The following is a 14,915-nucleotide window of genomic DNA, read 5'->3' as shown; positions in this document are numbered from 1 at the left end:
CAGTGGCACTATGCAGTATTTGTCCTTTTGTGACTGAGATATTTCACTCAGCATAATGCCCTCCAGGGTCATCCATTTTGTATAATATTTCATGAGTTCCTTGTTTTACAATGCAACGTGGTATTACTACAGCTTCTCTATCTATTCGTTTGTTGGTGGGCACTTAGGTTGTTTCCAGCTCTTTGCTATTGTGAACAAAGCCACAGTAAACATGGGTGTGCATATAGCTGCTTGGGTGACAGTCATGGTTTCTTTGGGGTATATTCCCAGTAATGGAATTGCTGGGTCAACTGGTATTTCTATTCGCAATTTTTTGAGAAAGCACCACACTTCCTTCCATAGTGGTTGCACCATTTTACACTCCCACCAGCAGTGAATAAGGGTTCTAGTTTCTCCACAACTTTGCCAGCTTTTATTGCTTGCTGTTCTGTTAAATTTTGCTATTCTTACTGGGATGAGATGATATCCCACAGTTGTTTTGTGATTTATTTTTTAAAGTTTCTGATTTCCCATCTATAAAAAAGACTATTAATTTCTTCACCTCAGAGATAGTTACATGGATTAAATAAGATAAATCATGTAAGTATCTTAGCATAGTGCCTACCATAAGGTAGCCCTTAATAAATACTGACTATAAAAATTTATTATTATAAAAAGGAGCCCTAGTGGCATAATGTTTTAAGCACTTACCTACAAATTAAGAACAGTGAATTATTTGAACTTATCAGCTGTTCTGTGTAAGAAAGATGAGGTAGTCCACTTCCATAAAGACAGCAACCTCAGAAATTCTGTGGGCTTTTCTCCTCTGTCCTACAGAATTACTATGAGTTGGAATTATCGACAGCAGATTTTGTTATAAGTACTATTATGTCACTATATTCAATGTAAGGGCATTCTTGTTGTCTCATTGATAAGAACATTGTGCTGTCAACCAAATGGCAAGGGGTTCAAATCCATCAGTAGTCCCACAAAGTGATCTGTGCAATTTACAGCCTCTGAAAACTTGCCAGAGGGTTAGCTCGGAGTTGACTTGACAACCATGAACAATAAAACAACAACATACTTACATGAGTAATAGTTGACTCAGTGGCGGTTAACAACATATTCAGTAAATAATTAACACAAAATGAGCTTCCATTTAACTTCAAGAAAGAAAGATAATGGAAGAGAAGAAGAAATGGAAAGAAATGAAATTGGAAATGTCTTTCAATTGTTTGAAAGCAAAGATAGAAATCATTTTAAGAATGCTGGTGTGGCATTAAGGACTGAAAGAAAAATTAAGAGACTAGTGAGGGGTAAAGAACCAAAGTGATAGGGGGACTGATATGTTCTAAAGTTAAAGATAAACTGCTTTCCTTATAGATTGCCATTCATATTTAGATGGAGGGCACAAGAGCAAATTATATTTATACTACAGTGGGCATAAGACTAATGGATCTTTGCCTTTGGAAATGCATACTCATTACTCTATAATTACTTTTTCACAAAACACATTTAGGGAGACTATCCACTCTCTAAACAACATGCCTCCACAAACTCTATGAACTTTAATAAATGTCAATAGTTGTAGAGGGGCTTCAGGCCTTTTGTTCCTAGGGTCGCTATGAGTTGTGCTCAACCCGAAGGCAATCATCATCAACAACAATAACATGCTTGTTACTGTGAGGAATACAAAGAAGTGGAAGAGACAGACCTTTCACTCTGCTTAGTGATACTTGAAGCTTATATTCCTGAAAAGTTAAATAATAGTAAATTATTAAGGCCTAAATCCAAAATGCACAGAAAGTATAGATATGCTAACATGCTCATTTTACAGTGTAGATTTCAATAAATGTGATCTGAATTTTGAGTGAACAGGCTAGGCCTAGGATCTGAGATAAGTTTGTGAATAGTTGAAAATTTATACTCTGTTCAGAATGTGATAGTTTTTATTTTTATTTGTTCCTGAAGCAACTAATAAATGAAATGCCAGTGCAGAGGATCTATATGAGATAAGGATGGATAGCAGCTTCGATGGAGAAATATCTGGGTAATATATCCATCTGCAGCCTCAACAAAGTACTTTGAAATTCAGTTCTAGGAAAAGGGGAGCTGCAGAAATGGGTAGGCCCTCTGCTTGTAGAAAATGGTAGAACGTTGGCTGACAGAAGATAAAATATTCTTGGTGTTTCCCTCCAGCAAGGACCATAGTCTTTTTACTGTCAAGAAAATAGAGAGTATGATACTTGAGATAAAGTTTAAAAAAAAATGACCATCAGATCGCTTCTAACTCATGATGTGTCAGAGTACTGTGTAGGGCAGAAGCTCATTGCCAGGCCTTTCTTCCAAGGCACCTGCAAGTTGGACTTGAACCATCAGCCTTCCAGTTAGTAGCCAAGTTTGTTAACTATAACACTCAGTATTTATAACTACAGTATACTTAACCATCTTAAAACAACTCAAGTCCAGATATATTATGTATTAGAGACTAAAGAAAGATATAGTTATTGTAAGAAGCACTGCTAACTATCTTTTATGTGTTACAGATAGGAGAAGTAACCAGAAAATAACACTAGGATAAAAAGGACAGAAAATAGAAGTAGATTTTACACCTTCAGATATCTGGCAATTAAAACTTCTCCAAAAAAGAAAAAGCTTTAAATGTATCTTTTTCTTAGCAAGAATGTATACAGCATCTAGCTCAGTGTTTCTCAGGGTTGGATGTTTTATGGAAACCTCTTCTGCCATGAAGGGTGTTTTACAGCATCCTTCATCCCTACTCACTACAAGCTGATGTTTACCCTTCCCCTTCCCCTCATTGTGACAGTTGGCGATGTCTTCTGACATTGTCAGCTATCCTCTTGGCAAAATCACCCCTCTCTGGGCTAGATGAGGCTCTTTTAGGTTTACTAGAGTACTTCTTGGTGAGACATTAGGAAAATACTCATTCAGGCAGATACGGTGCCACAAGCCCCACATTCCACGTCGTACCACAACAGGCCTTTGACCTGCCTTTTTCATAGACTTTAAAATTTGGACTGTCAACTCATTTCCTCCTACCCCTTCTCAATTCCCAGAAGGTTGGGATTTCAAGAGGAGGTAAAAGATATATCTTTGTGGGAATGCTTCATTGGGAGAACTTGGCCTGATTGTTGAAAAGTGGGTAGGATTTTAGTAATCAGAAGAAGCACGTTGGCGCAGGATGGTGGTGCACAGCATTAATCAAGATGTGGAAAGAAAAAATTCACAAGAATCATTTCAAGGGAGTAATAGATCTGTTTTTCTGTAATAGAAAATAAATGTGTATTTCTAGTACATCTACATATGAAAGTCATGGTTTTCTTTTCCAAGGTTGTTTCTCCTTCTTACTACATCTCAAGTGTCTTTACTCCACATCCCTGCCATTTCATTCTCACATCGTCCTCTATTCAGACATAAATCCATGAGTTGAGCTCTCAGTGCCACTCCCCTGCAGTTTTCTTCCCTTTTTCTCAAAGGTGTCATATACTCTCATCTGTTCTCTTTGCCTCCCTTTCTTCTGCTTGCTGTTTCTTCTGCCGTCAGCTAACTCTGTCATCCTCCTCTGCACCTGGCACTCTCCCATGTCAAGCCCTAGTCCCGCCCTTTGCCTGAGTCATTTGCTCCGCCTGGACTGCTGTAGATGTCTCTCTATATATAAGTACACTTGGAATTTACTGGGATTGTGGCCCCTGCCACATGATTGGGATTGGGGATCCCCCAAGGACTGAGTTTTGCTCACCTTTATAGCATCCAATCTTTGCATATTATCTTCTTGTTGTTGTTGTGTACTGTAGAGTCGAAACCAACCCATAGCTGACCCTGCAGCGGGTTTCCATTGACAGTAATCACACAGGAGGAGACTGCCCATCCTTCTCCTAGGCATCACCTTCTCTTAAACATCCTGAATTCGTTTGGAAATCTTTTGTAAAATGAATTTGGTTTATTTTAATTCATGGCCAAGATGTATTCAGTTCAAATAAACTATGAAATGTTAATATATTTTCTATCACATTCTGAAGTATCATGTAAGTATGAAATAGTTTTTTATTCCCTCTGAATGGTTTATTCTTAGCAAATTATTGGGGTGAGAATTTTACTCTATCAGTTAATCATAAGGAAATTGGACTTCCAAGGGTACTTGTTAACAAAAAACTATAAAACATGCTTATAGTCTGGTACCACGAGTCTAATCTAAATGGCATTTTTCAAACTATTTTGTGCCAAGAGAAAGTTGTTAATGGTTATGCTGGAGAAAAGGTTTGTTATCAGAGTATATTAAATTGTATATCCCCTCCTAAAGATCCACAATGTGCTTGGACCAATTAAAGGCTCATAAAATTACTGCAGAAAAGAAATCTATTTCACCTTGTATAACCTATAATTTTCCAATACTCAACACAGCACAGCATGCTCTTTTCCTGGCACATCTATTAATATCTGCAGAACAATGTTCTTTAGAACACCAATTTGAGAAATGCTGGTCTAAAGTAATTACTTCTTCTAGTTAAATAAATAGTCCATTTTCTCAGACCATTTGTTTCTTACATAATTCTCTTCTGCTCATAAAATCACACTGAATTTTTCCCAGCATGTCCCCACCAAACAGGCACCTTCCAATTGAGAGGTACTTCAACTTTTCCATTCATCTTCTGGAGCCTTCTAGAATACGTCCGTATGCTTAACTAATTTACAGTCTTTTAAGACCCTAAAAAAAAAAAAAGACCCTCAGTTGATGCTTTTTTATTGTACTTAGTAGAATTAACTAAGTATTAACATGATTTTAAATGTGTGATTATATGTGAATCTACATGCACATCTACTGCCACACATATATTCTGTGTTTAAATGTTCTGCCGCATTTAGTTTTCATCACATTGTCAGTATGAGATGTTGTGTACTATCAGGTTGATTCTGATGTATAGCAGCCCTTTTTCAAAGAGTGGGACAGCCCCTTTAGTTTCCTAGACTGTAGTCTTTATGGGAGCACATTGCTATGCCTTTATCTCAGAGCAGATGGCAGGTTTTAAATGCTGACTAGCAGGAGAGCACTTAACTATTGTGCCACAAGGACTGCTTAGCATTAGAAACTGCAAGCCTTTTAGGAAATAATCTTATTCGACCTGCAACTCTAAGACTTTTTAATAATCAATCGAAAGTTCATGAAGGAGTAATGGCCATGTTTGTGCATATAAGTGATAATTGCATTTGTTTTTCTCTAGTTGATACACCAAAATCGACAAGCTATCTTAAATCAGTTTGCGGCAACTGCTCCTGTTGGAATCAACATGAGATCAGGCATGCAGCAGCAAATTACACCTCAGGTAATGTGAGAAAAGCAGGTGGTGTTAGGACTTCTGTGACCCAAGCAGTATTTCTTAATGGGTTGAGTTTATGTGAAGTGGGCTGTGCGCTAATCTTGTAATGGTACTTGTAGTATAGCTTTCTTCCAGAATGAATTAATGATCTGCTTTCAGTATTTCTTATTAATATTTAATCTGAAGCTGACAGTTCTTTGTTTTAGTTGTTATTGTCATTACCCCCGAGAGGCAGGCAACTCAATAGAAAACTACTTGCTGCACTGAAGAGTAATGGTAATAAGAAACCCAAGTTATAACCTGTGTGAATAGTACCTGAAACCTGATCAAAACCCTGTTATGTTGCTAAGTTGTCTTAATTAACTACCTTGCGTCCTCTACTCATTCTGAATGTTAGCATCTCATAGCTTTTATTTATTTTAATGATTCTGTGTATAATCCCAGAGCTGTTGAAAGAAGAATATGTAAAGAAGAATTAGGTAGTTCTCTAAGCATTATCTAGTTATCACTTCCAGCTTTAATTCCATATATTCTTTAGTATTTCTGCTTCAACCACGTATTTATGTTTTTTAAGCAAGTTGATAACAAAAATTGGGAAATGAGGACTTTTATAGAGCATTCAATCAAAAGTCTTGTCTCATAAATAGTTCTAAAGGGATTTAGGGCAAAACAGGGAACCAGCCCTAAACAAAGGGATAAATTATTGAGAGCTGGCAATAAGTAGCACATACTGACTTCTCTAAGGATATGGACTTTGGGTTTACCTGACCTATAAATTGTAAACCTTAGTAGTTAGCCCATAAAAAGTCATAGCACACTTAAACGCTTGGTTGCTGGTGCTTGATGAGCAATTTAAACTTACCACCCAGCCTCTCTCCCAGGGGAAAGGGATGAAAGTCACTTTCATAAAACTCTTGTTGTGTGACATCAAGTTGGAACCGACCTATAGCTGAGCCTCTAGTGGGTTTCAGAGGCAGTAATCACCCAGGAGAAGACTAGCCATCCTTCTCCCTGAGAGTGGCTGGTGGATTTGAACGGTGTGCCTTCAAGGTTGCAGTGAAGATTCTTACCACTGGGCCACCAGAGCCTTGAAAACACTCTGGTAGTTCCAGTCTGTCCTGTAGAGTACCTGTGAGTTGAAATGCACTGGATAGCAACAGGCTAGCTGGCTTATGCAGGAATAGTTAAGTTGTAAAGATACATGAAACTACTTTTAGAATTAACATAAAGATTTCAATCAGAAAATTGTATCACTGTTTCTCCAGAGTGCACTGTAGCCAGCTGACAAGTTTACTTTTAATGGGCCTAAGTGCTTTGATCAGATCCTCAGTCTGAACTGATACTTCTAAGGAAGACTTCCTTGATAAGCCATTTTTCTTTCCTTGTAAGACTGAAAAATTACTTCAGACTTACTTTGTATTTCTTTACTCATCCACAATATTATTTCTGTTAAGTCCCTTTAATGCTTGGAATGATTTCCCTGCCATAACGATACCAGATAGCTGTTTCCATATGTTATTTTATTTCTAATTGATAATTTTCTTTTTTAAGTTGTAATTTGTTTGACACTGGGTCCTGGGTTTCTGAGTCTTCCTTTTTTAATGGTATTTCTAGAGTTTTCTGATTGCAGAAGTAATGTTATATTCATTATAGGCAATTTGGGAAATGTAGAAAAGCATAATGAAGAAAATTAAAATCACTAGTAATTGCATTTAATTCCGTTAAAATGGAATAAGTTATTTTAGTGAGGGAAGGAGGAAGCTATCAGCACAGTAAATTTTTGGAAATGAGGGGGGAAAGATAAGACCTCCTGAGAACATATTATCAGATAAAATTTTTTAAAAAAATCATATTTTCCCCCTCTTTCTTGTGACTATTATGTTTTACTTAACAGCTTTCATGCCTAAATTACTCTATGAATCAATACACATTCTCTTTGACATTTCTTAGTTCTGTGTGACTTTTAATTGGAAATTTGGATTTTACCAACTCTAGTGATCAAACAACAGTGATAGTTAAATACATGGATGGTGCAAACTTTCTGCCCTTGTTCATCTGACTAACCAGGCAGCACTGCAGAAGCAAGGCCTGGCTGTTTTCTTCCAGGAGATGTGTTATTTGAGGTACAGTTGTGTTGACTCCAACCCACAGCAGCTCACGTCAGTGGGACGAAACCCTGCCCAATCTGGTGCCATCCTGTCTCTGTTGTTTGCAGCTGCTGTGTTAGTCTCCTCATTGAGGGTCTTAATTTCCTTTGATTACCCTTTACTTTTCCAAGTATGATGTCTTTTCCCAGGCACATTCCTCTCATGGTCACATACCCACGTATATGAGATGACGTTTCACCATCCCTGCTTCTAAGGCGCATGGTGGTTCTACCTCTACCATGGCAAACTTGTTTGTTCTTTTGGTAATCCATATTCATAACTTTTTGACAACCCCATACTTCAAAGGAATCAAGTCTTCATTCTTCCCTATTCATTGTTCATCATTCACATGCTTATAAATCAACTGAGATTCATAAGATTTAAAGACCTTTATTTTCAAAATAACATCTTTGCTCTTTAGCACTTTATAAGAGGACCTTGGCAGCAGATGTGAAAATGGGTGGAGCACAGTTCTGCTCTGACACATGGGATCTTAGTGGGTCAGAACTGACTCTGTGGCAGGAATTTTCATTTGAGTTTAATCATCAGATGGTGTGTAAGCATTTCTCAGCTGCCTTTAATCTGCAAACTCATTTTCTCTTTATTACTAAAAAAGTTTTTGTTCCTTTTGTCTTTAACTTCTCTAGCATATGGTTGTGGTGGTTGTTAAATGTTACTGAGTCGAGTATGATTCATGGGGTCACTATGAACAACAGACCTGACCCCTTTCCTGTCTTGTGTCCCTCACAATCTCTGACACATTGAAGCCCATTGCTGCAGTCAGTGTGCCAATCCACTCATTGAGGGGCTTCCTCTCTTTTGCTGACCCTCAACCTTTGTAAGCATAAAACCACTTTCAAGGGAATGGCCTCTCCTAGCAACATGCCCAAAAGAAGTGAGATGAAGCTTCGCCATCCTTGCCTCCAAGGAGCACTGTGGCTGCACTTTTTCCAGACCAGAACTGTTTGGGGTTCTTTGCAGTCTGTGGGATGGTCAGTACTCCTCTTCAAAACCACAACTCAAAACATCAATTCTTTCATCCTTACTCATCGTCCAGCTCTCAAATACATAGCAAGTGATGAAAAGACTATGGCCTGCATCAGGCACACCTTAGTCTTCAAACTGACATCATTGCTTCTCAGTAATTTGGAGAGATCTTTGACAGCAGAATTGCCCAGTTCAGTACATTTCCTGATCTCCCGATGGCTGGCATCAAGGGTGTTGATTGTGAATCTCCATAAGATGAACTCGTTGACAATTTCAGTCTTTTCTACATCTAGCATGATGTTTCCTGTCGGTCTAGTGGGGAGGATTTTTGTCTTCTTGATGTTGAAATGTAATCCGTTTTGCAGGTGATTGTCTTTGATTCTCTGCAATACATATTTCAAACCCTCCTCACTTTGAGCAAGCAAGGTTGTGTCATTTGCATAGCACAGGTTGCTGATGAGTCATCCTCCAATCCTGTTGCCGTGTTCTTCTTCGTAGAGACCAGCTTCTTAAATAATATGCTCAGCATTCAGATTGAATAGATATCAAGAAACTGTAAAACCCTGATGTACACCTTTCCTGATTTTAAACCAGGCAGCTGTTGGACAACAGCTTCAGCTTCTTGGTCTAGATCTAGGTCTATCGTGAGCACAAATAAGTGTCCTGGAATTCCCATTCTTCTCAGTGTTAGCCTATAGTTTGTTATTATCCACACGTCTAATGCCTTTGCATAGTCAGTAAAACACAAATAGATATTTTTTTCTGGTATTGTCTGCTTGCAACCAGGATCTGTCTGACATAAGCAGTGATATTCTTGATTCTGTGGCCACTTCTAAACCAAGCTTGAACTTCTGGCAGTTCTCTGTCAATGTACTATTCTGGCTGTTTATTTTAATGATTTTCAGTATTTTGCTTGCATATGATACTGTTTATAATTTCTACTTTCTATTGGATCTTCTTTCTTGGGAATGGGAATGGGAACAAACACAAATCTCTTCCAACTGTCCTCCAAATTTCATGGCATAGACTGGTGAGCAAGTCCAGGGCTGCTTCTGTTAATTGAAACATGTCAACTCGTATCCCATTAATTCCAGGGACCTTGCTTCTTTGCCAGAGCTTTCAGTGCAGCTTGAACTTCTTGCTTCATTACCTTTGGTTCTTGTTCATATGGTAGTTACTTCTTGAAACTTTTCAGTGTCAACCAGCTCTTGAAAAAGGTAGTCTCAAAGATTGAAGGCAGAGATTCTAACCTCTTAAGTGAAGATGGGGTCTCACTCTTGTCCCAAGCACTAGGACCAAAAACCCAGCTGAGCCACTGTCTGTGACATAATACCCCCATCCATGACCTCAGCCTGCCAGGCCACCACAGGCCTCTGGCTAGGCCAGAGAAGGCTGTCTTATATGTCCATCATATTCATATACCTGATTGTCTTTGCGGTTTGCTTTTAGAGCTGCATCATCTGTCTGTCAGCTCATAGTACTGGAGGAATGATTTGTATGTTTCTAATTGCTTTGTTGCTTAGGTCTACAAATCTTTACGTCTTATTAGCACAGTGTTTGTCTGTCAGTTTGCTGTCAGTATACCGATAATTGTTATCTATTCAGTTGACACAGGGTACAGGCATTGTCTCATACATTTTTCAAGGGAGGTGATGATGATCATTTTAATGACTGAGGGTATTTCCTCTCCCTTGCAGCCACCTCTGAATGCCCAGATGTTGGCACAGCGCCAGCGGGAGTTGTACAGTCAACAGCATCGACAGAGGCAGCTAATACAGCAGCAGCGGGCCATGCTTATGAGACAACAAAGCTTCGGGAACAACCTCCCGCCCTCATCTGGACTGCCAGTTCAAATGGGGAACCCCCGTCTTCCTCAGGGTGCTCCACAGCAATTCCCCTACCCACCGAATTATGGTACAAATCCTGGAACCCCGCCTGCTTCTACCAGCCCATTTTCACAACTGGCAGCAAACCCTGAGGCTTCCTTGGCCAACCGCAACAGCATGGTGAACAGAGGCATGGCAGGAAACATGGGAGGACAGTTTGGCACTGGAATCAATCCTCAGATGCAGCAGAATGTCTTCCAGTATCCAGGATCAGGTATGAGGGTCATGACTTTATAAAGTAATGCGTACAATTTGAGGTCTCTCGACACACACATTTCAGTTCACTGACATTGAAGCAGTATGCCCAGGAGGGAAGCTACTCACTGAGGGCCAGGAGAGCCAGGAATGCTTAGATACAGTTGAATCGAGATGAGCATCTTATTTCAGGTTGATAGCTCAGAAAACAAATTCAACTCAAACTTACTGCCTTCAAATCAGAACCGATAGGGGACACACACACACACACACACACACACACACACACACACACACACAGTGAGTTTCCAGAGACTATAAATTACACAGCAGGAGATTGCCCATCTTTCTTCTGCTGCAGAACAGGATTTGAAACACCCGCCTTTGAGTTACCCACCAGGCCACCAGAGCTCACAGATAGCTAGGATGATTAAATTTGAGGATCCCTAAGAGTCCATCTAACTAAAATTTTACAGTAAGCACTTGACTAGTAGCCAGAGCCTGCCACTTGAAATCCTCGCAGAGGTAGTATGGGAGATAGGCACGAGGCTTTGTTTCTGGAAACCCCTGAGGAGCAGTTCTCCTGTGCACACATGGGGTCACCTGAACTGGAATCAATAGCATATGCAAAGCACATTCTCTCATTTTGTTACTTTATGAGGATCCTATGAAAATATAATGAAAATTCTCCACAGATAGTGGAGTTTTAAGCACATGCATACAATTATCCCATTGCCCTGGAGATTTTTTTTAAATATATCATCTACATAAAGATAATCAGTCTTCACAAAGAATTGTATCCAGTTCCTCATTGGTAGCTTCACTCCTCATATTTCGTTTGTAACTTCCTCTGCAAAGACATTCTGCTTTCTGCCTTCTTTAAAGCTTTTGTTTGTCTTTAATCTTTTGTTTGTACTGTCTCTCTTTTACTTTTTGTTCTAAGTGAAGTTATTTTAAATTCTTACTGTCATTTTGTTGAGATTCTAGAGGTAGAGGCAATAAAAAACATACTAATCAATGGCTAATCAAACTCTTAACATAAGATTAATGACCAATTTTTGAAATAAATTCCTTGATTGTATAAATGATAGAAAAAGTAAATTTCAAGGCTGCTTAAAAGTGGATTTCAGCAAGAAGTCTCCTGTTTGACTTGAATACGAGTTATGCAGAGATTTTTGACATGGCAATATGCTTATCAACTCTGACAGCCTAATCAGTGTAGACATTTCATTCTGATGGCAACAAGTGCTGAAATTCTTTGACTGTTAAATTAAGTATCGAGGCAGGCTTGTGCCAGAGTGCGCCAGAATTCTCTAAGACATTATAATTGAAATTATGCCACATCAATTCCTTTGTCCTCAAGACAATGAAGTCATTTTTGGCTGGTTTGTATTACTGATTGTATCTGTGTGAGAGAAAAGGACTATAAATCCATGTTTTAATTATAAGTCTGTCTGATCAAGAGTGGGCTTCAGGAGCATTATAATTCCCTGTATGTCTTATACAAGCATGCGAATACTTTGACTGTAGAAGTGTTTCCTCCACCACCAGCAGGCTGACTTGCTCTAATGCCCAAAGTAGTATGTCTCTATAATAATGGTAAAAATGACTGTTCCCATTTATTATTTTCTTTCTAATTACAGTCTTTTCCTTTTAAGAGCTCATTTGTTTGACATTGGAGCCTGGGTTTGTGAGTCTTCCTTTTCTAGTGGTATGTGTAGGGTTTTTTGATTGGAGGAGGTAATATATAGTCATTGTAGGTAATTTGGAAAATGTAGAAATGCATAATGAAGAAAATGAAAATCACCTGTAATTGCATTTTATTCATTTAAGTAGAATGGGCTAAGTGATTTCATTAAGGAAAGGGGGAAATTATAAGCACAGTAAATTTCTGGCAATAAGAACAAGGTCTCCTAATAGCTGATGTCAGGTAAGTTAGCAAGCACCTGTTCTTTCTCTTCCTCATGGTTTTCTGTTTCCCTTATCAGATTCATAGCCTCAATTAATAATAATAATATATTCTTTCCTGACTTTTCTTTATTCTCTGTGACTTTTAATTGGAAAATTGCATCTAACTAGTTCTAATGGTCCGATAAAGAGTGACACATGAGTCGAGCACCTTTTCTGCTCACAAGAGTTGGTAGTTCCAACCCACCGATCAGCTCTGTGGGGGAACAGCCTGGCAGCCTGCTCCTAGACAACTGAAGCCTGGAAAACTCTCGGGATGGTTCTGTCACCTGAGGTCATTAAGAGTTAAAACTCAGTCCAACAACAATAGCAACAGTCAGGTAGGGCCCCACGTGATACACACAGCTTGTCCTTGGCTATTAAACCCCTAAATGGACCATTTGAATCCAACCAGCAACAAAAAGACCTACTTCCTTTAGATTTTTATTCCCTTCTAAACCTTGACCAAAAAAACTGCTTTCCACAAAATAGGGCATTTTCTTTCATGAAGTCAGCATTCACATCACAGACAAAAAAAAATGCTGGGAAGAGTGAAGAGAACATTAGATACAGAAATGAAATGACAGGGTTATCAATTCTTTTGTTAAATGCCTCAAAATAATAGGGGGAAATAGTAGTTTCTCTGGATAGCATGAGAACATTTTAAAATGCATTGAGTTTTATTTCTTCCTCATATCCAAAGTCTGTTCAAGGATAATCAACATTCTCGTAGAAGACTTTGAGGCTTTGAGAGCAGGTCTTGTGTTGGAACAAATTCAGTTCTCGAAAATGTTCCACCTTTCAAGTCAAGTTGCCTTTTTTTTTATTTTTATTTTATTATTTTTTGTGCATGTACCATCAAATCAGATCTGACTGGTACAGGAGGAGATTGTCTCGCCTTCTCCAGCAGAGCATCTGGTGGATTCAAACCACATACCTTTGGGATTGCAGTGCAGCTTCTTGCCACTAGGCCACCAGAGCTCCCTTCAAGTCAAGTTGCTTTTTAAAAAAACAAAACCTGCTTATTCTATCTTAAAGAAATCCAATATAAGAGTTCACACACACACACACAAAAAAAAAGAAAAGATGTGTCCCCCACCATGTTGCAGAGGTCAGCAAATTTTGATCCAGGCTTTATCCAGACCAGTTCTTGTTTTTGCGAATTAAGTCTTTTTGGACACATAACCATAATTACTTACTTATATTCTATAGATGGCTGGTTTTACACAGAATAGTTGAGTGGTGGTTAGAGTGACCTTATGACTTAAAATATTTACTCTGTCAGCCTTTGAAGAGAAAGTGTGCTGTTCTCTGTGTTAATTGACAACAATATCTTTTGGAGGAGGCTGTTCACGCTTTTTTGTTTGTGTTTTTAATTTTTTTAAATTTTATATGGTTTACTTACAAAGTTCATAAAATTCATACGTTGTTTTTCACACTGGATCTTTGTTGTACATTCTCTGCATTGACTTATAGGAGCCGGAAGGTGATGACACTGTGTGTCCTATTTCTGAAAACAGTAAACTCTTCTAGACTATCATGTCATGATGATGAGTGAGGATGAACAGGCTTAGATCTTTTAAAAAATTATTTTGTTTCAAAGTAAATATGAAAGAAAACACAAAACGTGTGCCCACTATATAAGTTCTTCGATGTTCGTCTAAGACTTCTGTAAACTCTGGTGAATACCCTCTTCTCTTCACTCCTGAGGGATCTTACCTGCTTTTGTGCTTCAGTGGCCTCTCCATGCCAGTGGCCCCTTTCTCTCTCTTTAAGCAGGGTCTTTCAGCTTATGTGTACAGTTGACCTATTGACTATCTTACGAGAATCCCAAGCTCAGTCAGCTAGCTCAAAGCTCGACTCATCAACTCTGCTTTCTGCCCTCTGCATGTTTCTGTGTCTCCACAGCCACAACAAACTTAACCACATTCCTAGAAAGACACCATATCTTGCTTCCTTTTACCTCTAGGCCTTTGCACATCCTGTGCCCTGTCTTAAATAGCTTCCCCTCACCTCATTCTCATTACTATCTCCCTGGAAGATCGTCTCAGACACCTGCAGCTGTAAGCACTCCCCACTCTACTAGAACTACTTGCTAGCCTTCCTGCTCCTCATCTTAAATAACAGTCTCCTTGAATGAGCGAAGTGTGACCTTCTGCATTTTCATTTCTCAAGTGTGTACCGTAGAAAGTGGATGCTCAATGAGTCGTTGAAGAAATAAATTAATGGGAGTATGAATGTTACTCCTACTTTCTGCTTCCAAATGGCTATTAGGCCAGTTATGGCCCTGCAGGGAGACGTCACATTTACCAAAGATAGAACTGTAGAATGTTTATGCTAGTAGGAACTTGATCATCTGGTCCAAGGAACTCAGAGTCCAATCTAGTGGCAGAATCAGGGTTGGGATTCTTATCCACCCTTCCAGTTAATTACCTGTG

The 14,915-nt window shown here is 38.9% G+C and overlaps 1 protein-coding gene across 3 annotated transcripts in view; it reads left to right on the top strand.

The window, feature by feature from the left end:
- The window catches only part of NCOA1 (nuclear receptor coactivator 1), a 127,766-nt gene that overhangs the window by 96,537 nt on the left and 16,314 nt on the right, over nt 1-14,915 (top strand). For all 3 annotated transcript variants that reach the window (XM_006880625.1, XM_006880626.1, XM_006880627.1), the window contains exons 15-16: nt 5,220-5,321; nt 10,147-10,549. In XM_006880625.1, coding sequence (XP_006880687.1) covers nt 5,220-5,321; nt 10,147-10,549 — 505 coding nt within the window. The remainder of the gene's footprint in view (nt 1-5,219; nt 5,322-10,146; nt 10,550-14,915) is intronic.

The sequence above is a fragment of the Elephantulus edwardii genome, unplaced genomic scaffold (assembly GCF_000299155.1).
Source record: "Elephantulus edwardii isolate Elephantulus edwardi_28Jun2011 unplaced genomic scaffold, EleEdw1.0 scaffold00009, whole genome shotgun sequence".
Classification (NCBI taxonomy): Eukaryota; Metazoa; Chordata; class Mammalia; order Macroscelidea; family Macroscelididae; genus Elephantulus; species Elephantulus edwardii.
This window is presented reverse-complemented; position numbering and strand designations above follow the sequence as displayed.